This window comes from Anolis carolinensis, chromosome 3 (assembly GCF_035594765.1).
Source record: "Anolis carolinensis isolate JA03-04 chromosome 3, rAnoCar3.1.pri, whole genome shotgun sequence".
Taxonomy (NCBI): domain Eukaryota; kingdom Metazoa; phylum Chordata; class Lepidosauria; order Squamata; family Dactyloidae; genus Anolis; species Anolis carolinensis.
In genome coordinates, this window is record NC_085843.1 from 89,963,032 (window position 1) to 89,989,703 (window position 26,672).

General features: G+C 37.2%; 1 protein-coding gene and 1 long non-coding RNA gene across 16 annotated transcripts in view; one reads left to right on the top strand and one right to left on the bottom strand.

Moving 5' to 3' along the window:
• Window positions 1-26,672, top strand: part of dmd (dystrophin) — a 1,684,732-nt gene that overhangs the window by 1,128,509 nt on the left and 529,551 nt on the right. For all 15 annotated transcript variants that reach the window (XR_010004953.1, XM_008107345.3, XM_016992722.2 and 12 more), the window contains 3 exons: window positions 3,993-4,140; window positions 9,743-9,892; window positions 17,953-18,117. Coding sequence is in view for 14 of the 15 variants with exons in the window: in XM_008107345.3 (XP_008105552.2) it covers window positions 3,993-4,140; window positions 9,743-9,892; window positions 17,953-18,117 (463 nt within the window). In the remaining variant the exon portion in view is untranslated. The remainder of the gene's footprint in view (window positions 1-3,992; window positions 4,141-9,742; window positions 9,893-17,952; window positions 18,118-26,672) is intronic.
• On the bottom strand, window positions 14,097-17,954 carry LOC134297999 (uncharacterized). The gene is made up of 2 exons (XR_010004962.1): window positions 16,937-17,954; window positions 14,097-14,351 (listed from the first exon to the last, which is right to left on the bottom strand). It is a non-coding gene; the product is annotated as an uncharacterized LOC134297999 (long non-coding RNA).

Sequence of the window (26,672 nt, forward strand, 5' to 3'; positions counted from 1 at the left end):
AATTCCACAAATGCTCATTTAATATTTAACTATATAATTCACATAAATGTGCTGTGTTTTTCATTTACATTTAAATTATATATACATTCCTTGCCATGTTTACTGTTGTTCTGTTTATTTAAAATATATTAGGAGTGTTTGTAATGCAGGAAGCTACTCATCCAATAATTCAGACAGTGGCCACAGCATGTTCCTGTGTAAAGGCACTGAAATGACTCTTGAAATAAAATATCTAGCACTTAATTGCAGATGGAGAGTTTTAAATGCACCATTTGTTACTGTTAATACCACATGTTGGAATAAATCCCAGCAAACCATTAGACCTGAAGGCAAAAAAAGTTCTAACACTTCAGATCTCAAATGCTTGAGTAAAACATTTTTAACCTTTGCTGTCAAAATGACAACCCTAGAAACATAGGATTATTTTAACATTTAAATACTCTCTTTTTGTCATGTTTCCCTCCCTGAACTGCACATAACATGTGAGTAATATCCCTTTATGTGTGTGGCATGCTAATCCTACATCTTTATAGCAATGTAAGGTAAAGGTAAAGGTTTCCCCTGATGTTGAGTCCAGTCATGTCTGACTCTGGGGGTTGGTGCTCGTCTCCATTTCTAAGCCGAAGAGCCGGCGTTGTCCATAGACACCTCCAAGGTCATGTGGCGGCATGACTGCATGGAGAGCTATTACCTTCCCACTGGCACGGTACCTAATGATCTACTCACATTGGCATGTTTTCGAACTGCTAGGTTGGCAGAAGTTGGAGCAACAGCGGGCGCTCACTCCGCTCCCGGGATTTGAACCTGGGACCTTTCAGTCTGCAAATTCAGCAGCTCAGTGCTTTAACACACTTCACCACCAGGGCTCCTTATAGCAATGTATCTCAATGCAATTTACTGCCTGCTGTAGTTAGTAAAGTTTGCTATAAAGCAGAGGTATGCTATTGTTGGGTACAGAAAGTGATGAATGGCTTACTCATGGGAGTCTAGGGCCCCAACTACACTGCCATATAATGAAGTTTGAAATTGCATTATATGACCAGTGTAAATTAATATAATGCAGTTCAATGCAGTTAAACTACATTACATTGGTTCTCAACCTGTGGGTCCCCAGATGATTTGGCCTTCAACTCCCATGAATCCTAAAAGCTGGTAAACTGGCCAGGATTTCTGGGAGTTGTAGGCCAAAACACCTGGGGACCCACAGGTTGAGAACCACTAATCTAATGGGTTTTACTTTTTTATGAGTAGGCTGCTGTTATTAGTATAAATATTTGAATTTATTTCATTCTGTTTTTAAATACTGAGAACCAAGATGAAAGTATTATAATTAATTTTGTAAGAAATAGAAATAAAAATACTCTTAATGTGTCAGACATATGAATGCTCACCAGGGAGATACATCCTATTAAGCATTGTGGAACCTACTTCTTCAAAGACTCATATGATTCCTATATGTTGTAATGCAACACTGATTCTAATGTTTCTTCTGCCATAGTTCACTGTCTATTTAGCTTCCAGCTTAGTGATCTTTAATGTGACTGCTCTGAAGTGCATTGTATAGATTGAAGTCATTTGACATCTCTTAAGTGGAATGTAAACTTTTGGTTTCTATCCCCTGTAGGTTTTTCTTTTCATGAACTCTTCCAAATTTCTCTAGTTTGAAAAAAAGTTCTCTAAACTGAGATTTATTTTGTAGAAGAAACGATAGTTACTTTTTTATTAACATAATTTTAAAAGAGTGGTGTTTAGAATGTGTTGACAAAATAATCAGTACGATCTTTCAAATTAGTGGCATGCATTCTTCCAAGTGTTGTAAATTTAATTTTTAAAGAAATGACTCTTAATTCTGCCATTTAAAATCTAACTGGAGGATTTGTAGAGAATGTGACATTATCATATGTTAAAGATATTTGGAGATTTTCCAAAGCCTACTAGAAATTTATCAAGATGTTCTAGAAGCTGGCATTTATTACCGATGGTTTTTATAGAAGCATGTTTGTTTTAGTTGGGGTTTGTACATCACTACTGTGATAATCACAGCTTATTATTCTGTGTATGTGTGTGTGTGTGTATTTGCACGTGCATTCAGTGTTAAGCATCACTTAATTCAGTGATTCTTCTGACAATGACATCCAGCCCTTAAGTGCTTGTTGAAATAGAAAAATATTTACCTGTTTATGGGAAAAAGTAGGGAGGATGCCATTTTAATTTGACTTGAAAGAAGCACCAGGGGCTGCTCTCCAGTGTTCCCACCAGATGGGTGGTGGAACAGGAACAGGTCTTTTTAGAAGAACTCAAAACACAGGGAACTTCATATAAAGATGCTCTTCTTCAGATAAACAGAACCTGATCCATATAGGGTTTATAGATCAGGATCAGCATTTTGGATTATCCCCAGAAACAGACCAGCAGCTATCAGACCTATTGCAACAAGAAAGGTATGTGCACCCTTTAGCAATCTGGAGGCAAATCTTTGGACCAGCTGAAGTTTTGGCACACTCTTCAAAATCAACTTTCAAGAATTACTCATTAATTAATTCTAACAGGATGTGATGAAGAAGGCATGTATCATCTTGGATGGATCTAACATTTTTAAGAATTGGCACAGCTGGTGCACAAACCTTAACTGTGAATATACCTGTCTAGCCACTGCTGAAATCTAGGCTTCCAGACTCAGTGCTGAATCCAGTAATAAACCCAAGCTGCAAACATGTCTTCAGGGGTTGAATACATATTCCCTGATCTGTCTTTCAAATGACCAGGAGTGCCTCGCTTTTTTCAGATTAAGTTTCCATTTGTTTGCTCTCATCCAGCTCATTACTGATGGCAGCCATTAATTTAGGACCAAAATAGATTTTTTGGATCATATTAGAAAATAGTACTAGAGTTGGGGGATCATTTCAATACTGAATCCCAAAACTCCAGATCTTTCTAGGCAGTTTCATGTATATATTAAATTGCATGGGGGGCAGAACTTTTGAGAGACCTCACAGGCTGGTTGTCAAGGGTCAAACGGGAGTTCCCTAGCACAACCTTCTGAATTCACCCCTCCAGGAATAAATGAAGTCACTGTAAATTAGTGACCCAAGTCTGAGCCTAGCAAGGTGACCCAGGAGGATACCATGCCTGATGGTATCAAAAGGCACTGAGAGGTCTAACAGAAAAAACAAAGCCACACTCTCCTGTCTAGTTTCCAGCTTTAGCACAGCAGGTTAACCACGAGCTGCAGTAAATCTTACCAGTCAAAAGTTTGGCAATTTGAAACCCGGGTCAGAGTGAGCTCCTGACCTTGATCCCAGCTTTCGTCTGCCTAGTGATTTGAAAGGAAAAAATGTGAGTAGATTAATAGATACTTCTTAAAAAAGTATTTTAACGGCACCCAGAAAAAATACCGGCGATTCACCAAAAAAGAGGAAGTTTATGAACAAAGCTCTTCAGCAGAAAAATGGAGCGACAGAATTCCCCCCCCCCCCCCCCCCCCCCGTGGCTGGAACCTGGCTCAATCCTCCAAGATGCAATTGTCTATCTTGTCTGTGTTCTGTGATCTGCCATGAGCCCCCTTCGGGGTGAGAAGGGTGGAATATAAATACTGTAAATAAATAAAAAATAGCTAGTATAAGTTGGATTTTTCATTCTCCTGGGCTAGATTATTTCTCCCATTTGTTCTATACAGTGACCTAAACTTCATAAGCAGATTTAGTGTCACAGGAGTCTGCAAGATGGCAGAGGAATTTGCTCTAGCATAATATCTGTTCCACCATTTATATAGAAATTATATATTAGAGTTTATTATTAAAAATATCAACTCAGTTTTGGACTTATAAAAACTTGACTTTGACATTAATGTGTTTCTATTAATTTAATTAAAGCCAAATGTTTTTATGTTATTAATTGCTGAGCTGCTATATAGAATTGATCATTATTATCCATCTCAAATATATATACCACATAATCACCCTGTTAATTTCATTTTTTTCTTATTACCACAGGATTGAAGAAGAACAGAACCTTCTGGCAGAATTCCAGCATAATCTCAACAAGCTTATTTTATGGTTAGATGAAGGAAGTAGTGCTACTAGCATTCCTCTTGAACCAGGAAATGAGTTCCAGTTAAAAGATACCCTTGAAAAAGTGAAGGTAAATGTTTTTGAAGAATAACACATTCTTTCTTATGTCACATAATTCCTCAGCCTTCCCTTTGCCCCGTAGATATATGATAGATAGATAGATAGATAGATAGATAGATAGATAGATAGATGCTGGATTGATACAGGAAACATCATGGATGTAGCGTACCTGGATTTCAGTAAGGCCTTTGACAAAGTCCCCCACGACCTTCTGGCAAAAAAAACCCTAGTAAAATGTGGGCTATACAAAACTACAGTTAGGTGGACCTGTAATTGGCTAAGTGAACGAACCCAAAGGGTGCTCTCCAATTCATCTTCTTCATCTTGGAAAGAAGTCACTAGTGGAATGCCACAGGGTTCCGTCCTGGGCCCGGTTCTGTTCAACATCTTTATTAACGACTTAGATGAAGGGTTGGAAGGCACGATCATCAAGTTTGCAGATGGCACCAAACTGGGAGGGATAGCCAACACTCCAAAAGACAGAACCAGAATTAAAAACGATCTTAACAGATTAGGGAGATGGGCTGAAACTAACAAAATGAAGTTCAACAGGGATAAATGCAAGATTCTTCACTTAGGCAGAAAAAAATGAAATGCAAAGATACAGAATGGGGGATGCCTGGCTCAACAGCAGTACATGTGAAAAAGATCTAGGAGTCCTTGTGGACAACAAGTTAAACATGAGCCAACAATGCGATGCGGCAGCTAAAAAAGCCAATGGGATTTTGGCCTGCATCAATAGGAGTATAGTGTCTAGATCCAGGGAAGTCATGCTACCCCTCTATTCTGCCTTGGTCAGACCACTTCTGGAATACTGTGCCCAATTCGCAGTTGAAGGGAGATGTTGACAAGCTGGAATGTGTCCAGAGGAGGGCAACTAAAATGATCAAGGGTCTGGAGAATAAGCCCTATGAGGAGCAGCTTAAAGAGCTGGGCATGTTTAGCCTGCAGAAGAGAAGACTGAGAGGAAACATGATGGCCGTGTATAAATATGTGAGGGGAAGTCATAGGGAGGAAGGAGCAAACTTGTTTTCTGCTGCCCTGGTGACTAGGACACGGAACAATGGCTTCAAACTACAGGAAAGGAGATTCCACCTGAACATCAGGAAGAACTTCCTAACTGTGAGAGCTGTTCGGCAGTGGAATTTTCTCCCCCAGACAGTGGTGGAGGCTCCTTCTTTGGAGGCTTTTAAGCAGAGGCTGGATGGCCATCTGTCAGGGGTGTTTTGAATGCAATTTCCTGCTTCTTGATGGGGTTGGACTGGATGGCCCATGAGGTCTCTTCCAACTCTACTATTCTATGATTCATTTCTGTGTGCAGAGCTATGTAAAGTTGATAATTAGTATCAGCCTGACTGATACCATATATATTAGAAATCACCCTATTAACATTTTTTTAAACACACACACACACACACACACACACACAAATATCCTGAGATGGGTATGTTGAGAAACTATTATAATTTGGAAATGTTTGAAAATATTTAAGGCTTCAATGTTTATGGAAATCACAAAAGAAAAATAGGGGTTTTTTTCTATTTTGTTTCAAATATTTTGAGCCCTGATTGAAAGTTGGTGTCTATTGTCAGCTTTTCAGTAAATGGACAGAAAATCCTATTTTGAGAATTTTTTAATGGACACAGACAGTAGAAGTCACACTAAAAATATCTAAATAACAAGTCATTATCATGTGTCTTAAAAATAAGTAGAATCTATCTTGCATGAAAGTTCACAAATTCTCAGTTTATAGGTCAATTCACTTTGCCATTTTGGCTGTTCCAGTATAGATTGCTTCACTCGCTTGGTTCATGGTGCATGTTATCACAGTAAACTGGTAATCACTTAGTATAGCTCAGAATAGTTGCAATGCCAAGAAGTCTAATGTCTGACACCCAGAACAAGATCACATTTGCGATATAGAATTGAGCTTCAGCTCCCTACCACAGTTTGCTCCTGCAGAATTATGGGAAATGTAGTCTAGGGTGGAGCCTTTTGAATTCTCATCTACAGAGGGCCTTGGCTTGCCTAAATGACATTTCCCAGAATCCTGCAGAAGCAAACTGGATGATAAGTAGACAAAAGCCTACATTCTATAATGCTAATTTGATTGTGTCCCAAGTTTAAGCATGACATAAACCACAATGAAGTACTTCTTAAATGTAAACATTCAATGCACTTTCCCTCTAATTTTAATATGCTAAACTAAGCAATGTTAGAATGCCACAATACCTCCTTGAGCTGTTGAGTTTACATAACTTTCAAAAGACAGACTGAGGGTACATCTACACTGTAGAATTAATTATGTTTGACAACACTTTACCTACCATAATTCAATTCTATGGAATCACGGGACTTTGCAAGATCTTTAGCCTTCTCTGCCAAAGAGCACTGATGCCTCACCAAACTACAAATCCTAGGATCCCATAGCATTGAACCATGACCTTGAATTTATCACATCACGTTGCCTCCTTTCACGGTTCTCTTCTAGTTGGAGACTGCTGGAAGGCATTACTTTTACAAAAGGAGATTGTTAACAGATTTCTTGTGTTAATAAACAACTTTCCATGCCATTTCACACTGGGAGAGTGACATAATGTGATATATCTAAGGAAACAACACAGTTTCCCTGCTGTAACTGTGATTTGCTTACCCTGTGGTGACCCTAAGGGAAACCTATCATAGCGTTTTCTTGGAAAAAAATTTAAGAAGGGGTTTTCTTTGGGATTTCAGTGAGGCTGAAGGACTTATCCAGGCTCGCCCAAGGCACATCTGTACTGACCATGTAATCAAATTTGAAGCTAGCTTGAAAATGCAGCAACAACAAAACACATGCAATGCAAATTCAGGCCTTTAATGTGCATAAAGTTTAGGGAATACACTTCAGCAAGCTCTAAATCTATACCACATCATAAAGAAATATGGCTCCAAAGAATGCAAAGGACTTTATAGATATTCACCCACACTGGACCACATTTTAAAATTTGGAAAAAAGGAGCGGGGAGCTGCTGAAAAACATCCCAAGGGGCAGTAGGGGGGTTAATTGACCCCTTGGAACTGGTAATGCATTATCCCACTGCAAAATGTCACTTTCTCTCTTTTTCTTCTTCTCTTATGCCTACTGAATCGCTGGTGCGCATTTTGAGGGGGGGGGCACTGCATTATCGGACAGCTCTCAAGCCACAGATATTGCCGATTCTGGAACCCATTTGAGGCCACCTTCTGTGGTTGATAATAATAATAATAATAATAATAATAATAATAATAATAATAATAATAATAATAATAATACTTTAATAAAACTTTATTAAAGGAGACTCGGGGCGGCTTACATGGGGCAAAGCCCGAACTACATGATCATGTAAAAACATACAAACAATTTACAATATAACAAAATAAAAACAAAAATAAAACAGAGGTATTATAATAATTGATAATATCAATCAACTATCAATACAATTCTGTCATCTACCTAGGTGCAAGAGTACAGTGATGAGATAAAATGCATAGATAATAAAATACGGCTCCAATAAATACCGGATAATACTATATGAGGTTAACTAATGCTTGTCTCACCAAGGCCAACTGAAACATCCAAGTCTTTAGTTGTTTCCTGAATCACCTTCCTGGCCTCAAACCTGTTCCAGACATGTCGATCTAATCATCTGCACAGCCAAAGTGGTTTCTCCCACACTAGTTCCAAACTGATCTAAGTGGTCAGTGTAGATGTGCCCCTACTGAGTTTTTATGGTTTAGCGAGGATTCAAACCCTGTTCTACAAATTAGTAGTACAACAATCAAGATACTACACCACAATGGCTCTGAAGAATGTGTATGCAGGTCAATAAGTGTATGTGTTCCAAAAATTATGTGAACAAATACTAGTTTATTGGATCATTTTAAAAAATGTCTTCCCAGCTGTAAGTCGTTTACAAATATGAAGGAAGATTTTAGCTAAACGACAGATTAATTCCCTTTTGCTCAGTATTTAGTTTCAATAACTGTATAAACTCTCTGGCTTCGAAGTTCATATCTATGAACAAGAAATAACATTCCTCCCTGTGATGTTAATGTTGAACTGGATCATCTACTTTTGTTTTTATTTAAAATGCAATCCTTTGGCCCTTTACCTGAGATTGAACCTCATTAAGCACAGTAGGGCTTATTTCTGAGTAAACAGACATAGGATTGCACTGTTAGTAATCCTGAAAGCCTTTTCCCCCACTTGGGACCAAAATCATTAGCTTGATGGTGGCTGTAAAGCAGCAAATTCTTGCCAAATCCTTAATGCTGCAAAACACTCCAGAAATGATTGAGCACTGATTCAAGTGCCTTGAAGAACAGCTTGAAACATTTGCCTGTTCACAGGAACTATTTTTTTTTCTCTGCAAGATTTTGTGGTAGCTGAAGAGATAGTAAAAAAAAAAATCCCATAAAATGTCCTTTTTCTGACTTTTGGCAAGAGCTTCCAAAACAAGACAGCAAAAAAGAGATGAACATTGTAGAATAGTTCTGTGTTTATTACTATTTGCTATCTTATCTCAGCAAAGTTTGATAAAGCACTATGAAAACTGAAATTGTCAGTCTAGTAAATATGTCCATTCAGTGTCAAAAGGTGCAAAACTGCAAGGTTCTTGCTCAAATCCAAAACATATACATTTCTTAAAATCTGTATTGCCAATCTTAAACTAACATGCCAATTTAGCAGTAGTCATAGAATGTGAATATAGATGCACATCTGAATACATATTCTAATGGAAACAAATGGATTGTAAATTGATACCATGCCCACTCAGATACATCGCTAGTTTTTACTAACTGTTCCAGATCCAGCCAGTAATACATGCTTAGAATACTTTTTTTTTTTTGGTAGGACGGAGGGGATAGATTTGTTTGTTGGATTTTCAGCTTTAAATGCAAATTCTAGTTCCAGCTAAAGCCCATCAGTGGCATACTGATTTAACCATTCAGCAGATGATTTATCATTGGCTTTAGGTCTCAGTGTTCAAAACACAAGAAACTATGGTATTTGTACCATTTCAATAATATCTTCACTTATTTTCAGGGCCAATGAACATTTGTGGAGTACTAAATTGTAAATACATGTGTAGAGATGATGCTGTTTATATGCCACTTTTGAGAACTAAAAGAGTTTGAGGGAAGACTGTGACAGCCTGAATCTATTGGTGCATCTAATCAGAGTCAATACATTAACCTCTTTTAAAGAAGTCAGCAAACGATAAGTCAGTTTTATCTCTCCAAAAACTGACAATTATTTGATGTTATTTTTAAATACACAGGTTGCTTTTCTCTTATGCTTTTAATAATTCCATTATACTATTTCCTCCCACTATGACTTTGAAATTCTGGTGACTATCTGGCTCTACCTAAGGAAAAAACCTACCTAATGCAAAAGCAGAACTGTTATCTCCACCCCACCCATTTCTTTTCTTGAGGCATTGCAACCTAAAACAAAAACTGTGGATATTTTGTGCTGAATTGAGCTCTCTGGTCTAGTTACTTCAACTGATAAACTAATCAATAGAAGTGAAGATAAGGGAGTTGAAAATTCTACTACAGTTCATTTTAAATGTTGCATTTGTCTGTTCCAGTTAAGAGTGGAAGAACTGCCTACGCACAAGGGAATACTGAAACGATTAAATGAAGCTGGAGGAAAAGCACTCGGTAGTGCATCACTGAGCCCCGAAGTAAAACATAAGCTTGACACTAGACTCAAAGAGGCTAATCATCGTTGGATAAAGGTTAGATATATGAACAACTGTGTCGTACTATATATGGGTAATCTGTTACAGGTGTCTTCATATTTTTCAGCAATTATTTTACTCATTTCTCAGATGGCCAGAAGCATCTTTATTCTTGGACACAACTGTAGAGTACTTTTAAAATTGGAAGAAGACACTGAGTTGTTGAAGCCCATTACAACACATTCTTTTCTAGCTTTCCCTAACCATGCAATAGCCATTATTAGCCTTATCATCTATGACAAATGTGTATGGAAAGAGAACTTCATCCATGGGGATCATGCTATTTGTAAATATGCTCTTGTTCCCTAAGCTATAGGTTAAGACTTAAAATGTTTTCATATTTTGATAGCAGTCCTGGAGTACTGTGTGAACAAAAAATAGATGTTGAAAAATCATGCTTTCATAGCTATATAACTGTAACACATAAGAACAGAAAATAGCCTCGAAACCATAAAAATTAAAGGTGACAATTGTATTTCATTACTACTGTGTTTTGTTTTGAGAAGATGGGTAAAAAGGAGTCTCAGATGAAGCAGAATAGTGATGAGAATAAGATTGCCTAAAGGCACCAAAATCCCACATTTTCTGCTTTGAACTGGAATATATGGCAGTTTTGACTCAGATAACTCAGTTCAAAACAGATATAGTGGGATTTTCTGCCTTGATATTCTGGGTTATATGGCTGTGTGGAAGAGCCCTTAGTTACTTAGATGGGAGGCTACCAATGAATAACAGTGCTGTAGGCTGTATTTCAAAGAACGGAACTGGCAAAACCACCTCTGAGTCTTCCTTGCCTAAAGAAGCTCTATGAAATTTGCAGGTTGACTTGAAAAATCTGAGTGTTGCTTAAACACAGCACTTTCTTTATTAATGTTTTAATGATACATTGAACAATGTGTTCTAAGCCAAGATATTTTCCTTTAGGTAAAGAATCTTTAATCTATTTTTCAGTACACAAAGAAGCTAATAGCTGTACTTCTTACTGATAAAGTGAAGTAAGCCTGGCTACCTGGTGCTTCAAAGTATAGTAAAAGGATACCAGGCAATGGCCTTTGTGAGAGATTCAATTCTTGCCATATGCCACCTGCCAGGACATGAAAGACATCTATAATGTGTTTCTTATATTTTATTGTACAATAAATGCATCAATAAATTGGCCATGGGCCCAGTAAACTGTGCATATGGAGAAAGGAGCTTATTAGTCGTTCTTAGTTCAATGTCAGAGAAGAGGAATGAGTCAGATTATGTGAAGGTAAGATGGGTGCCAAAAACTGTGTTCTTTCATTTATCCACATTTAGCCTAGAAAAAAGTACTCTATGGGTTTCCAAACTTACTCTATAATCCTTGTTCTACACTTGTACAATCTGTTCCCCTTTATTAGCAATTATTACCTCCTGCTTCACAGTCGCACAAGGTGGAGGATTCTTCTAGGTAGTGCCACTTTGCCAGGTTGTCTTTTAATCTGCCAGCTCCACTTCTGAGTCTGTTCAGGGTCTTCCAAGTTGCCCATTCTTGTTTTGCCTCTGGAGGAAGACTCTTGTGGGGGCCATCCAGTTGGAACTGTCTGATTTTGCTGCCCACAGAGATAATCTTACTGTTGCTGGAGGAACATTTAGAGGAGTGGTGGTTCTCATGAAACTTTTCCTTAATTTAAATCTACTGGAGGGAGGCTGATAGCCATACAGTGTGCGGCTTTCACAGTGTTCAACCTTATTTCTCTCACAATTGGCAGCAATTTCCTGTCGCATATCGGGAGGGGAGGGGCAATGCCATCTAGCTTATAGAGTCTATCAACTGGTGTAGGTTTAAGACATCCTGTGATTATTCTACATGTCTCATTCAGTGTTGTATTCACCTGTTTCATTTAAATGGAGGAGGAAGAGAGAGAAGATAATAATAATGATAATAATAATAATAATAATAATAATAATAATAATAATAATAATAAGGTGTCGTGCCAAAAGATCTCAGCTGACAATAAACATTGACAAAATTATGATGTCAACTGCAAAAGGCCACCTTACTGAGATCTGCATGCATCATCCAAAAATACATCACACAGTCCTAAACACTTGGGAAGTGTTTGACTTGTGATTTTGTAATACGAAATCCAGCATATATATCTCATTTGTTGTGTCATGCTATGTCTTTATGTCAATAAAATAATAACTTTATATATATACTGCCCTATCTCCCCAAGGGGACTCAGGGCAGTTCTCAGAAAAGAACAAATTTGCTGCAGATTACAGTGATTCAAGAAGATAAAAGATGTTGTAAAACAAGCCACAAAGTCCACAGACATGCTAATTAAAATCATTCACACAGAGCCATACATTCCTAACAGTGTTTCTCTCATTCAGTTAAGTTTGGCAGAGGAATCTTTCCAGGCCTAAACTCATTCTGCAGGTAGCTGGATAGTTTAGACTATATTCTAAAATAGCTATGTTTGACCTATATTGTTTAAGTAAACCACAACAGTAAGCCTCATGATAAAGCTCCTTCCCAATGTAAAAGTGAACGGAGACCTTTTATAATACGGAAGAAAAACAGATAATGTGCTAATTGTGGCCATAATTAGTGCAGTAGGAATAGAACAAGATGTTTTCAAGTACTGAAAAACATTAAAGCACACATTCCTTTGGAAACAAAAACTATATTTAATGTATTTGATCCAAATTTTTAAATTAGGAGAATATACGGAATTAGGAGAACTGTGTTTGAAGGAAAAGAATTGGCACAAGTTGCCTTATTTAGCTAGAACTTCTGTTTAGGATACTTTTTATTATTACCCCAGCAACATTTTAATGTATAAATAAGTGATGAATGGGTTGTGTAAGATTTGGTTGCATGCCTACACATACCCATATGCCAGGATATCTCAGGAGGAAAAAAAGTCTCTTCTGTTTAGGAAGAGTTTTTTTTTTTTTAAAAGGAAAAATGCTTATAGAGTATGTAATTCCTCGGGCACATCCCTCTGTTATTGTATCTTATTTGTGCACCTATGCCAAAAGGTTGCTTTGCAAAGCTGTATTATTTTAATTCTTTAGAATGTTTGAAATTTGCATTCATGGGTTGTCTCTCTGCATACAGTGGAGTTAACCTGGGTTGTTAGTGGTCAGAAGGTAGCTGAAAATTAAATTCTCTGGGACTAAGAAAGTTAACAGAGAATAAAAGATATTACTCACTGAACATTAACCATTTCACTGTACTCCTAGTGTACATGCAGATAGCTGCATTCACTCTGTTTCTAGTTCTTAACTAGTGAGGTAATAAAGATGCAGAGACATGGCTTGAAGTCTTGTATTTTGACAGCTTGGAATGGCATTTAAATGGTATACCTCATGGTCCAGATTAAGAAAGTTCAGATTAAGTAGAATGAAAAAATGTGTCAAATAAAACTTGCTACTCATTAAGCTATCATTGGATTCTCACTGCCCTGGCATAAGGCCAACATGGCTATGGAAACGGATGCTCTTAATAGATTATATTGGTTCCCCATTGCCCTGGGGAAGTGAACTATTAAAGACACATCTTTTTGAACATTTGTTCAGAAGCCATGACATTAATAAATACTGCTATTCAAAGTTCCAGTGACATATTTCAAGGTGAATAGAAATACTTGCATATACCATTACATATACTGGATATTTTAATTAAACAGTAAGATATAAAATAATGGAGATGTAACTGCTTGTCCTGACACTGCTGTTCACCACTTATGTTGCCCCTGCCTTCTCCGAAATAGAAATAGGCTTCATGAAAAAAAATGCAGTGCTTTGATTGTGTATTCCCACATGCAAGGGGTTGGACTGGATGCCACATATGGTCTCTTCCAACTCTATGATTCTAATATGTTTATCAACTTGTTATTAACCAGTTTGCTCATAGTTCCAAATTCTGCCTATTTTGATATTCACTACCATGGCAACAACACTCAGAGGAATAAGGCAAAGATGTTCCTGAAATTCTTTGATAAAAGCAATTATTCCTCTCTCTCTAATTAGGACTTTATTTTTCTTTTCTTTTTGTTGTATCAACCTAGAGGCGTGGATGATGGGTTGTGTTGTCAAATTTCGAGGTTGGGGGGCCTGTAGTTTTGTTGTTTTGTGGGTCGCCGTGATGCCATCACTCTTTTATATATATAGATAGTAGTTGTCATCACAAACCAGCATAACCAGACAAACTGAATCCTATCAAGAATTTCTTGTTACTACCTTTATTTCCATGTACAACACTCTATGGTACATACATTTCCCAGTCCTGCATGCTCTGGTGTTCTGTTCGATGAGCATGCTTCCAAACAAAACTTTACTAGGTCTTACTTTCAGGGGAGGCCTTATATTTAGCAATTCAGCAAAACTTCTACTAGGTCTTATTTTCTGGAGATGTCTTATTTTAGGGGAAACAGGGTAGCTTCAGGACTGCTCCATAATACATTCACTGCACTGCTGCCGTCTGTAGGTTAAAGAGAAATTAATGTCATTGGCAAATAGAAATCTGAAGGAAAGGCTTGCAGCTTTCTCATCTGATCAAATTAGGCTTCTCCAGAGGTAAAAAGACATTTAATGGCTTTGGGGACCGTGGAAGTAGAAATGGATGGTGAAAAATACTTGTAACTGTAAAGTGAAACCTAAATCTCATGTCATAACCCATTATTCAAATTTAATTCCTTATTCACTTATATAATTCTGGGTGACATTTTGTTAAGTAAAGAGGAAATCTTACCCACAATAAAATTATGACTATTTAGCTATGCAAGATTAAGGGACTGAAGATAGCCACGGCATAATTATAAGACTGAGGTAAAATGAAAATTCTTGTCAAGAAGTTTTATAGAAAATTAAGACCTTCAGCTACTACCAAATATAGAGTTTAAATCTTTTGAATTATTCAGTTCCTAAGATGTCAATTAACTTACCTTAATTAAATCTTGAACTAACATGCTAAAGTTCAGTTTTTCAGATGTTTTAGATTAATATTTGAAGAGAATTGATAGATATGAGTGTGTGTGTAGCGGTAATTATTATCCAACTGTGAAAGATCAGGTGAATAGTCCTGACTTTCTGCAAATTTAAAAAACTATTTAATTTGCATATATTTAACAATATACACTTGATCTTTAGTAGCTGGAAAATGCAAGAGAAAATAAAACAACTGAGTATTGATACTGACTTTACTGTATTTTCAAATTAGTATTAGGTCATAACCTTCTTTTGTCATCTTGTAAGTGCTACAGTGGTATTACTCTGGAGTAAACATTCTTAATAATAGCAAAAAGCCTTCTTAGAACATCAAATTGGCAATTAAACTTTTAAACAAAGATTAAGATGATATATGAAAAAGTCCAAATTGTGAACAGATGCTGACGTAACACATACTGACATTGAACATATTTGTAACTACATCCTTTTTCATCTGGCTAAGAAATTTAATTGTAAGTGAAAAATGGTGTTTAACGATTTTCAGGCAACCCCTCCACCATCATAATATGTTTATGGATTTTGAGCTGCTTGTAACTGAACGTAAAGGTATGTTAAAGGTGGAGAAAGCATAGAAATGGTCCAAGATAATATTGAAGGACTTAATTACCTTGTAAAAGGAGGTTGTCTGATGAATTTGTGGGAACATAGTTGAAATGAATAAAATTACACATGGGATGGCATAATACTAGAATCCAAAATCATCTATTCACACAAATAGATGTGAAAGTCAAGACATATAAAAGGATGTACTTCACAAAGTGTATACTCAAAGTAAGGAATTCACTTCCTCATTATATAGTAGGCCTGTGTGATCAATGAAAAGAAAGTTTCAATACTCTTTAGGGGGTGGGGAAAAATAGTTTCTAAAGTTTTTCCAAAATTGGATGGGGTCTATATTGTAATTATAATGAGTATGCCGTCACACCCAGGCACCTTTTAAAGCTTTAAGATGTGCTTCTTCCTTTGCCCAGGTGAACTGTGGGGGCCTTACTTAGAAGCTCTGGAAATCCCAGTAACCAAAGGCACTTCAAGTTGAACAATCAAACAAAATTTTATTTTCACAAAGTCCTTGGCAGACTTGGCACACGTAGTTAAGGTTTCAAATATAAACAGCCAACTTATAAAACCTTGCAGATGTTTCTTTCTTGCTTTCCCCCTTTAGTTGCTGGTTAACTTCCTCCAAAGGCAAAGAGATCCTGAGATCCTCTTGACCTTATTACTGAGCTATCAGAAAGAGCAGGTCTATAACTATCTAAGCTCAAAGCTAGTTTTTGAGGAGAAGTAGGTAGAACTTCTTCCAGTGGCAGAGAAATCCTGAGATATTCTCTGCCCCAGTGCTAAGCTACTATTTTTAGAAAGAGCAGATCTTTCCCTATCTATGCTCAGCACTGGTTTTAAAGGCAGAGGTCAGTACTTACGATGGCTTTGTCAGAGTTGGCTTGGCCACACAACACATCTAAGTTCTTTCTTCTTCAGTCTAGAAGGCAAGAGGCTTCTCAAAATAGAGCCTTCTTTCCCCAGAAAAAGGGGCGGTCACCAGAACAAAAAGATAACACTTGTAAACTTAAAGCAGCAAAGCTTTGCAAACTGAAAGCAGCAAAGGCCTGCATGCTGGTTGCAAACCTCTGTTAATAGCTAGCCATCAGGGTGCTGCAGAATCTGCAACAGCCCTGGAAGAAATGCAAACAGATGCTATTCCTACAACTATGAAAAATGCAAACCAAACCTCTGGGGGACAGAACAATGAGTTAACTACTTTTTATATAAAATTACCTTCAGACAGTGTATATAAGGTGTACATGAAAATTTAATGAATTTTCTGTTTAGACTTTGTTCTTAGCTCCAGTATATCTCATTATATACAAAACACTTCTCCTAATGCTCCTAAGCATTTTGGAAAAGGGATACACAACCTATGTGTAGTGTAATTAATTGAACTTTAATTGTATTTGTTTAACTGAAGAAACTTTGTTCCATGTGTAATGAGGATCCAGTATTTTTATTAATATGATTTAGTAACAGTGTTTAATGTTCCAATAAGATATTTACAATTTTCACCTTTCTGCTTAAAGATGGAATTGAAAGAAGTATTTTGAGCAGTTGTGGAATTGTTTTCCATTTTGTTTTGTTCTTATTTATCTGTTTCTTCTAGGTTTCCATGCAACCACCCTGAGTCCCCTTTGGGGAGATAGGGCAGGATACAAATAAAGTTGTAGTAGTAGTAGTAGTAGTTGTTGTTGTTGCTGTTGTTGTTATATGGAAGAAATAGAAATAAACACATTTGAGAACATTTATCACAAGACTAGTATTTTGAAATTATGCTTACTTAAACTCACAGAATATAAGGTTTAAATTTTCACAGTTTCTCAAGAACAGAATATAAACATCCAAACATAAGAATACAAATATGAAAATAATGTTTTTACAAGACATAAAAATTGGCTCCAACTTTGAGAATGTAAAGCAGTTTTCTAAAGATTTGTTCTATCCAGAAAATTTGACAAGGAGTAGAACTGTCTTTCATTGCCCAGTACATATGGTTTATGAACTTGTGACATGCTGATATTTTCTCCTAATACTGGAAACAAAGGGCATGTTTGTAAATAAATGTCTAGATAATTTCATCATGCCACATTGAAAAGTTCCCTTTTAAAACAGATCTAGAGTGGGAGGGAGGGAGATTTTTCTATATATCAATCAGAATTACTGGTTTAATCTGAAAGAAACATGCAGTGGAAATCCTATAAATGTTTATTTGGAAATAAGTTTTGTTGGAGGTAGAAACCTCAGTTACATTTACTTACTGAGGTTTGTACCTTCCACAAAGATAAATCTCTTTCGTTTGGACTACAGTCAGCATGTTTGATCTATACAGTGTCTAAACGGTTTTCCAGAAGTAAGAGAACAAATGCTTCTTGAGAAATTCAGTTTCAAAAGGTTGCACAAAATATTTTGAATTTTTTTTAGTTGGTCCAATAAAGGTATCACAGAATGAAAATATTATGCTAGAGCATTGGTATGTATCATAGCATAAGAAATTTATCTTCTAGAATAAATGTTCTGTTATTTTAAAGGTATCCAAAGATTTGCCTGAGAAACAGAAGGAAATTGAGCATATGCTAAAGAATTTGAATCAGCTTGAACACCAGTTGAATCAACTTAAATTGTGGCTTTCCCCCATCAAAGAACAATTGGAACTTTACAATCAAGTGGGTAAACCTGGAGCATTTGACATAAAGGTAATGCCTTAATAATTATTTTTAAATTACAATTTGCCTGTAAGTGAAGTTATATTGAAGGATTGTTTTCCCTTAGTATTGGACAGTGTGTGCATTCACTGCTATTTTACTTCCACAAACAGGAGTCTTTCCATGAGTCATTGTAAAAACAGCACAAAGTAGGCTTTGAACAACAACAGAAATTTTTGAGAATGTAATCACCAATTCCCAAATATTAATATTTGAGGCTTTCAAATTATATCGTTTTGATTTTCTTTAAAATATAACATCAATACCAAATGAAGGGAAATAATCTTCCTAAGTGCATTTTACATATTAATTGAAAAATTAGATGCACAACAACTGTGATAAAAGGCTATTTACTAAACCTCATAGAATTGTCTCCTAAACCAGGGCTTTTTAATATCTCTCCACCTGGGACACCTTTTGGCCTGAGAAATATGTGCATGACCCCAGGTATATATGTATATAAGAAGATATTTAAAAAAAATTACTGAAAAAAAGTTTGAGTGTCCTTTTTATGAAGTACAGCTGAAGCATTTTCTGCAGAGTCCACAGTAAACATCAGATGGTGCAAATCTAAAACAGCCACTTGTTGACATTCATATAACTTTAATGTTGCCAAATTTTTCATGACCCCAACATTGAGCTAAGGGAACCCCATTTGTGGTCAAGACCCACAGATTAAGAAGCAGTGGTCTAAAGAACATACTGAATACAAATAAAGTTAAAATCTTACGACAAGTTTAAAATATTAAAAGATTATCAACTGCCAACTCTAAAATATTACATATCTTCATTTTGGTGACTGACTACTTTTGAACAGCTTTGGAACATGTTAACCTGTAGCTATCTGTGTAGGAGATTCCCAAAATGCATTAGGTGTGCACCTTTATATTTACCGTGTTTCCCCGAAAATAAGACAGTGTCTTATATTATTTTTTACTCCCAAAGATGTGCTAGGTCTTATTTTCAGGGGATGTCTTATTTTTCCATGAAGAATTCACATTTATTGTTGAACAAAAAATGAACATTTATTATATACTGTACAGTAGTTGTCATCACAAACCAACATAACTAAACCAGACAAACTGTGACTCCTGTCAAGAATTTCTTGTTACTACCATTATTTCCATATACAACTGGTATGTACATTTACCAATCCCTGATTGCTATGGTGTTTTGTTTGGTGGGCGCCGGGCATGCTTCCAAACAAAAGCTTTGCTAGGTCTTACTTTCAGGGGAGGCCTTATATTTAGCAATTCAGCAAAACATCTGCTAGGTCTTATTTTTTGGGGATGTCTTATTTTCGGGGAAACAGGGTATGTGAACTTGTTAATTAGGCAGCCTTTTTGAAATATGGGTGCAATGAAAAGCATATGAAACTCATTATCCAATATTTTGAAGTTGTAGCTAAAGAAGATTTGGTTGACAAGATTAGCATGAATAAAGTTTGAATAGAGGCAAGAGTGGTTGGATAAGACAATACACTGAAAATATCTTTTTCTGGTTTATAGAGAAGTTAACCATTCAAATCAACCAGTCATCATTTTTATATTTTAGTACAGTAAGATGTTGAGAGCGTATTGCTACATCAGGCAGAAACAGCCATTTTCTTATCTTCTGAAATATTTAAATTTTAACCCATTTTCTGTTAATCTCATAAAGGGCAGCTCTTTAAAATTCTCTGCTTGTTAGTATAGCCAACATTTTATACCACTCAAGTCTCACTCCTCACCCCAATTTTTATCTATTTTTATGTATTCATTTTTATACATCTTGTCTACCCCCTGCACTTCTATGGCTATTTCTGGGGCTTCCCTCCCCTTTCACTGTATATTAATGCACTAATCTATGTAGGCCTCAAATATCAGATACTACTTTAGTGCAGGGGTCTGTATCCTATGACAGAAACCTAGTTCTGTGACTCAATTAAAGTAGACTTATTGAATCAATGGAACTTACAACATTTTGATTTACAGTATTCTTGATGATACAAAGAGTTACTTGGATTTAGGCCGTAGTTAACCCTTTTGGACCCAAGTATATAGAGTGCAATTCCTTATTTCTGAATATTCATGCCTTATTTCCCATTATTCCCTTCTGCACTTCATGTTTTACTTGTTTTCTTGCCTTCACTCAGATTTTGGTGATATTTTTGCCCTTCCCTTGCATTTTCTGTGCATGTTTTCAATGAGTTGATATGACATTGAACCAATATTTTACAACAGTTAAAATGGTTTGGGCATGGCTGACTGAAACAGCTAATGCCAGCTCTGCTTCTGAATCCAAGAAAAAGACAATTTACACAGTACTGGAGACTTCTGGTTCTTACCCGTTACCTTCCCACCGTAGCAGTACCTATTGATATACTCACATTTGGAGCTAATAGCGGGAGCTGAACTTGCTGACCGAAAGGTTGGCACTCCCTGGATTTGAACCACCAACCTTTCGGTCAGCAAGTTCAGCAGTTCAGCAGTCTAATCCGCTGCAGCACTGGGGCTCCATTGAACAATTGATATCTCACAACAAATATTAAAAAGTTTCCCTCACCTCTGGGCACTGAGGTTATTTGAAAAAAATAAGTTATGTAGCTCCTAAGACATTCAATTTTCATAAGATCATGTCACAGTTGCCAGGACCAACAAAGCATTCAAAGTTGAATATTACCAGCAGTTATCTAGCAGTGCCTATTATCATTCATCTAGGAAGGCCTGGCTCATTCCCTAGACACATGTCAAAATCTTATTGGTCTCCTCTGGATGTCAGCAAATCCATCTACTCCACCTCCACTGCCTTATGGTGTTGTAAATATGCTTAACTCTGTCCTACTGAAATATACATGTGTTTCAAAACACTTATGTTTTGCTGCGTTATACTGATTCTCTCATGCGGTCCTGGTATAGGTCTTGTGATGCGATAATTTTCCAGCCGGCTATAGAAGAAAACAGCGAAATGCTGCCTCACTTAAATCTTTTTAACAAAGTAATTATTTGAAGCCTTAGGGAATAATGCATGAAAACAAACAAACACACCTTTTTAACATGGCAATTTCCTTTTCTCTAGGCTTATCCATGTGGTATAGAAAAATTGCCTTTTATCTGCAGAATGTTTTCTTTTCTTCTTTCTAGAACCTATAAATAAAAATGACTCTCACTACCCTGCAGGGGTTCCCCGTGAAGTGGAATAACAATAATTGCATATAGCTACAGATGCTCACTAAAATAATCTAAAACCACCTTTATTCTCAGGTCTGTGTTGCAACAAGTATGATTACAGTCACCAAGCTCTGAGAGGAATGTTTTGATCTCTGCAGGATGAATAGTGGATGAAAGAAAAAATAATAACACTATAGGCAATGCACACAATTAGCAGTTCACAGGGCAAAACATCAGTGTTCAAAGATAATCATAGGATGGCAAAGACTAAAAGTAAAAAACAAAACAAAAAACAGTGTTGCATTCTCCTTTGTGTTACTAGAAACTAACCCCTGGACTGCTACTGTTTTTGAACATTGTATATCAATATGCAATATATAATATAGAAGTGGTATAGACAATTGTAATTGGATTTCAAATATATTTTCCAAGGGAATATATTGTTGTTGGTTGGAAATATTTCTATTATACTTGGAAAAGCTTCTTCATTTTCTTTCAAGCATGCCAGGCTCAACAGAGTAACATTAATCCTAGATTTGCATATACCTTTCATAAGAAATGACTGAAGAGCACTACCAAAGGGAATGAGAGCACCAAATAAAAGCACAGAAAAGAATAAAGAAAAAATGGTACCAAAATGTATTATCAATTTCATCCACCATGCACTACAATTTGACATTTTAGTCTAGCAGTGTCAGAGTTTGTTGCCAAATTGACAGAGAAATAGGCATAGATTGTAAGCTTTCTATGACATTGTTAGTTCAAGTTGTTAGCGATGTACTCACATTTACACTATTTATTTTCTAGATATTTTTAATGTGAGGGGAGGACAGATCAAAACCTGCCTTAACAAATCTGCAGGTGTTTACCATGGGATATTTTTGCAAGGTCCCGGATAGTGTACTATATTGAAAAACGTTGCATGCTATTTTCTATGAACCGTGATGATGCAAGATGTGCAAGAACTATGTGTTTTGCATTGGAGGAGAATTGTGCTTCCTGAAGAGGATTTTCCATAAGTTTGTGTACAAATACACTTCCTCCCCCCGCCCCCAACTCCCTCTGTGTTTGTGTATGTAGACAGGTATTTGGGATTAGGAGTTGAGTACTAGGGAACCCCTGGTGACACAGTGGGTCAAACTGCCGATCTGCAGAACTTGCTGAACAAATAGTTGGAAGTTCGAATCTGGGGAACGGGGTAAGCTCCTGCTGTTAGCCCCAGCTTCTTCCAACCTAGCAGTTCAAAAACATGCAAATGTGACTAGATCAATAGGTACCTCATTGGCAGGAAGGTAACAGTGCTCCCTGCAGTCATGCCGGCCACATGACCTTAGAGGTGTCTACGGACAATGCTGTCTCTTTGGCTTAGAAATGGAAATGAGCACCAACCCCCAGAGTTGGACACAACTAGACTTGATGTCAGGGGGAAACCTTAACCTACTTACTAGGCACTGCGAGTTACTGGCTGCCCAACTTGATTCATACACATATGGTCTTGCTGTGTTCTATCAAGTAACAAACAATAAGTAGTATATTTTCATGGCAGTGTTACTCTATTCTTGCCATATTTGGGGGGGGGGGGTGTCTTTGTATTCTAAAGCATATCAAATTGATTATAGAATCTAGGTTAGAATTCTGCCAAAACCTAGATTAAAATTCCATGGAATCATTGGGTCATACATTTAAGTATGTGTATATCTTCTTCTATCTATCTTCTATATATATATGTGTGTGTGTGTGTGTGTGTGTGTGTGATGGAATCACGGCAGCGGACAAAACAACAAAACTAAACACCCCAAAACCTCAAAAATTGACAGCACAACCCCTTATGCACGCCTCTAGGTTGATACAACAAAAAGAAAAGAAAAATAAAGTCCTAATTAGAGGGAGAGGAATAATTGTTTTTATCCAATTGCTGCCAGTTAGAAGGCTAAGCCCTGCCCACTTGGTCTCCTAGCAACTCACTCAGCCCAGGGGACAGGCAGAGTTAGGCCTCTTCCACACTGCCTATAAAATACAGATTACCAGATTTTAACTGGATTATATGGCAGTGTAGACTCAAGGCCCTTCCATACAGCTATATAACCCATTTATAATCTTATATTATCTGCTTTGAACTGGGTTATCTTGACTCCAAACTTCCATATAATCCACTTCAGTGTGCATTTTATACAGCTGTGTACAAGGGGCCTCATATAATCCAGTTCTAACCAGATAATATAAGATTATAAATATACAGTAGAGTCTCACTTATCCAACATAAACAGGCCGGCAGAACGCTGGATAAGTGAATATGTTGGATAATAAGAAGGGATTCAGGAAAAGCCAATTAAACATCAAATTAGGTAATCATTATACAAATTAAGCACCAAAACATCATGTTATACAACCAATTTGACATAAAAAGTAGTTCCATACGCAGTAATGCTATGTAGTAATCACTGTATTTACAAATTTACCACCAAAATATCACAATGACTTTAAAACACTGACTACAAAAACATTAACTACTAAAAGGCAGACTGCGTTGGATAATCCAGAACATTGGATAAGCGAATGTTGGATAAGTGAGATTCTACTGTAATATGAAACAATTTCATATCACAAAATCACAAGTCAAACACTTCCCAAATGTCTAGGACTGTGTGATGTATTTTCGGATGATGCGCGCAGATCCCAGCAGGGTGGCCTTTTGCAGCTGGCAGATCGTAATTTTGTCAATGTCTATTGTTTCCAAATGCCGGCTGAGATTTTTTGGCACGGCACCCAATGTGCTGATCACCACCAGGACCACATGCACTGGTTTCTGCCAGAGTCTTTGAAGTTCAATCTTGAGGTCCTGATAGCAGCTGAGTTTTTCCTGTTGTTTTTCGTCAATGCGACTGTCACCTGGGATGGCGACATCAATGATCCAAACCTTTTTCTTTTCCACAACTGTGATGTCTGGTGTGTTGTGTTCCAGAACTTTGTCAGTCTGGATTTGGAAGTCCCACAGTATCTTTGCGTGCTCATTTTCCAATACTTTTGCAGGTTTGTGATCCCACCAGTTCTTTGCTGCTGGGAGGTGGCACTTGAGGCATAAGTTCCAATGAATCATTTGGGCCACATAGTTGTGCCTCTGTTTGTAGTCTGTCTGTGCGATTTTCTTACAGCAGCTGAGGATATGATCAATGGTTTCGTCAGCTTCCTTGCACAGTCTGCATTTTGGGTTATCAGCTGATTTTTCGATCTTGGCCTTAATTGCATTTGTTCTGATGGCTTGCTCCTGGGCTGCAAGGATCAGGCCTTCTGTCTCCTTCTTCAGTGTCCCATTCGTGAGCCATAGCCAGGTCTTCTCCTTATCAGCTTTTCCTTCAATTTTGTCAAGGAACTTTCCATGCAATGTTTTGTTGTGCCAGCTGTCAGCTCTAGTTTGTAGTGTGGCTTTCTTGTACTGGTTTTTTGTCTGCTGTGCTTTGAGGAGTTTCTGATTTTTGACTTCAATCAAAGCAGGTTCTTCACTTTGCTTTACATATTCTGCCAGGGCTTGTCCTTCTTCTTTGACTGCTTGTTTTACTTGTAAGAGTCCTCTGCCCCCTGATCTTCTAGGCAGATATAGCCGGTCAACATCACTGCGAGGGTGCAGTGAATGATGAATGGTCATGAGTTTTCTTGTTTTTCTGTCCAAATTTTCCAGTTCCATCTGTGTCCAATTCATGATGCCAGCAGTATATCTTATGACAGGTATGGCCCAGGTGTTTATGGACTTGATGGTGTTGCCTCCATGGAGCTTGCTTTTGAGAATTTTTCTGACCCTTTGTGTGTATTCTTTACTGACCACAGTCTTCACATGTTCATGCTTGATGTTGTAATATGTCCAGATATTTATAGGCCTCTGGCTGGTGACACTTTATTGTTTGGCCATTAGGCATATTTATGCCCTCACTTTCAATGATTTTTCCCTTCTTCAATGCCACTGTCGAACATTTGTCCAAGCCAAACTCCATGCTGATATCAGTGCTAAAAATTCGGACAGTGTTAGTCAGAGACTGGATTTCAGTTTCCGTTTTTCCATACATCTTCAGGTCATCCATGTACATCAGATGCGAAATTTTGTGAGAATTCTTAGATGTTTGATAGCCGAGATTTGTTTTTTGTAAGATTGTTTACAGAAGGATCATGGCAATAATGAAAAGCAGAGGGGACAATGAGTCTCCCTGGAAAATTCCTCTCCTGATGTTGACAAGTCCATAGCTTTCATTTCCAACAAACAGTTCAGTTTTCCAGTGCTCCATCATGTTTTCAATGAAGGTGCCACCGTTTTTACTAATCTCAATGGCCTCCAGGCACTTGATGATCTAGCTGTGTGGGAGTGAGTCAAAGGCCTTTTTGTAGTCAATCCACGACATGTGAAGATTAGCTTTTCGGCTTTTACAGTTCTCCAGAATCATTTTGTCAATCAATAACTGGTCTTTTGTGCTCCTGCTTTCCCGTTTATTGCCTTTCTGTTCTTTCCTTCAATATTTGTCCTCCAGATCGCACCGCCACTTTATGATCCTGTCCTCTGTGGTTTTTACTCCTACTTCCTTTCTCACCTCGAGTTTTAATCTAGTGTTCATGTTGCCCACCCTTGGTTTTATTGTTCTTTGATCTTGTTTAATGTAGTGTATATTTTCTTTTATTGTGTTGTTTAATGTGCTATGACTTGTTGTTCTATTATATTTTGTTATATTGTATTGTTCTGGGCATGGCCCCATGTAAGCCGCCCCGAGTCCCCATTGGGGAGATGGTGGCGGGGTATAAATAAAGATGATGATGATGATTATTATTATTATTATCTGGCAAGATGTTTTTTTCTTCAAGATAGTCTTGAATTCTTTCAGCTATGATGCCAGTCAGTAGTTTAAACATAGTGGGCAGACACGTTATTGGCCTTTAGTTTCCTGGTGCTGCTCCTTTTGCTGGATCCTTTTGTATCAGGTATGTTCTTCCAGTTGTTAGCCATTCACTGATACTTCCTTTCTGCAGCATCTCATTGAATTGTTGGGCCATTTTTCCATGTAAACTAATCAGATGTTTGAGCCAAAATCCATGAAGTTGATCACTACCAAGCGATGTCCAGTTCTTGACTTTTTGCACTCGTTTGCTGATCATTTCAGTTGTTATTTCCATCTGTTCCATTTTGTTCTGTGAGAATTTTCCTTCAAACTCCTTTATCCACCCAGCGTTTTTGTTGTAGTTTTTATTATTTTCCCAAAGTTCTTTCCAGAACTTGGTTGTTGCAGTTTTCTCTGGCTTTATGGTTACTGTGTCAGTTGTTTGGTTCAGGCTCTGGTAGAACCGTCTTGCTTTTGAGAATTTTTCTGACCCTTTGTGTGTATTCTTTACTGACCACAGTCTTCACATGTTCATGCTTGA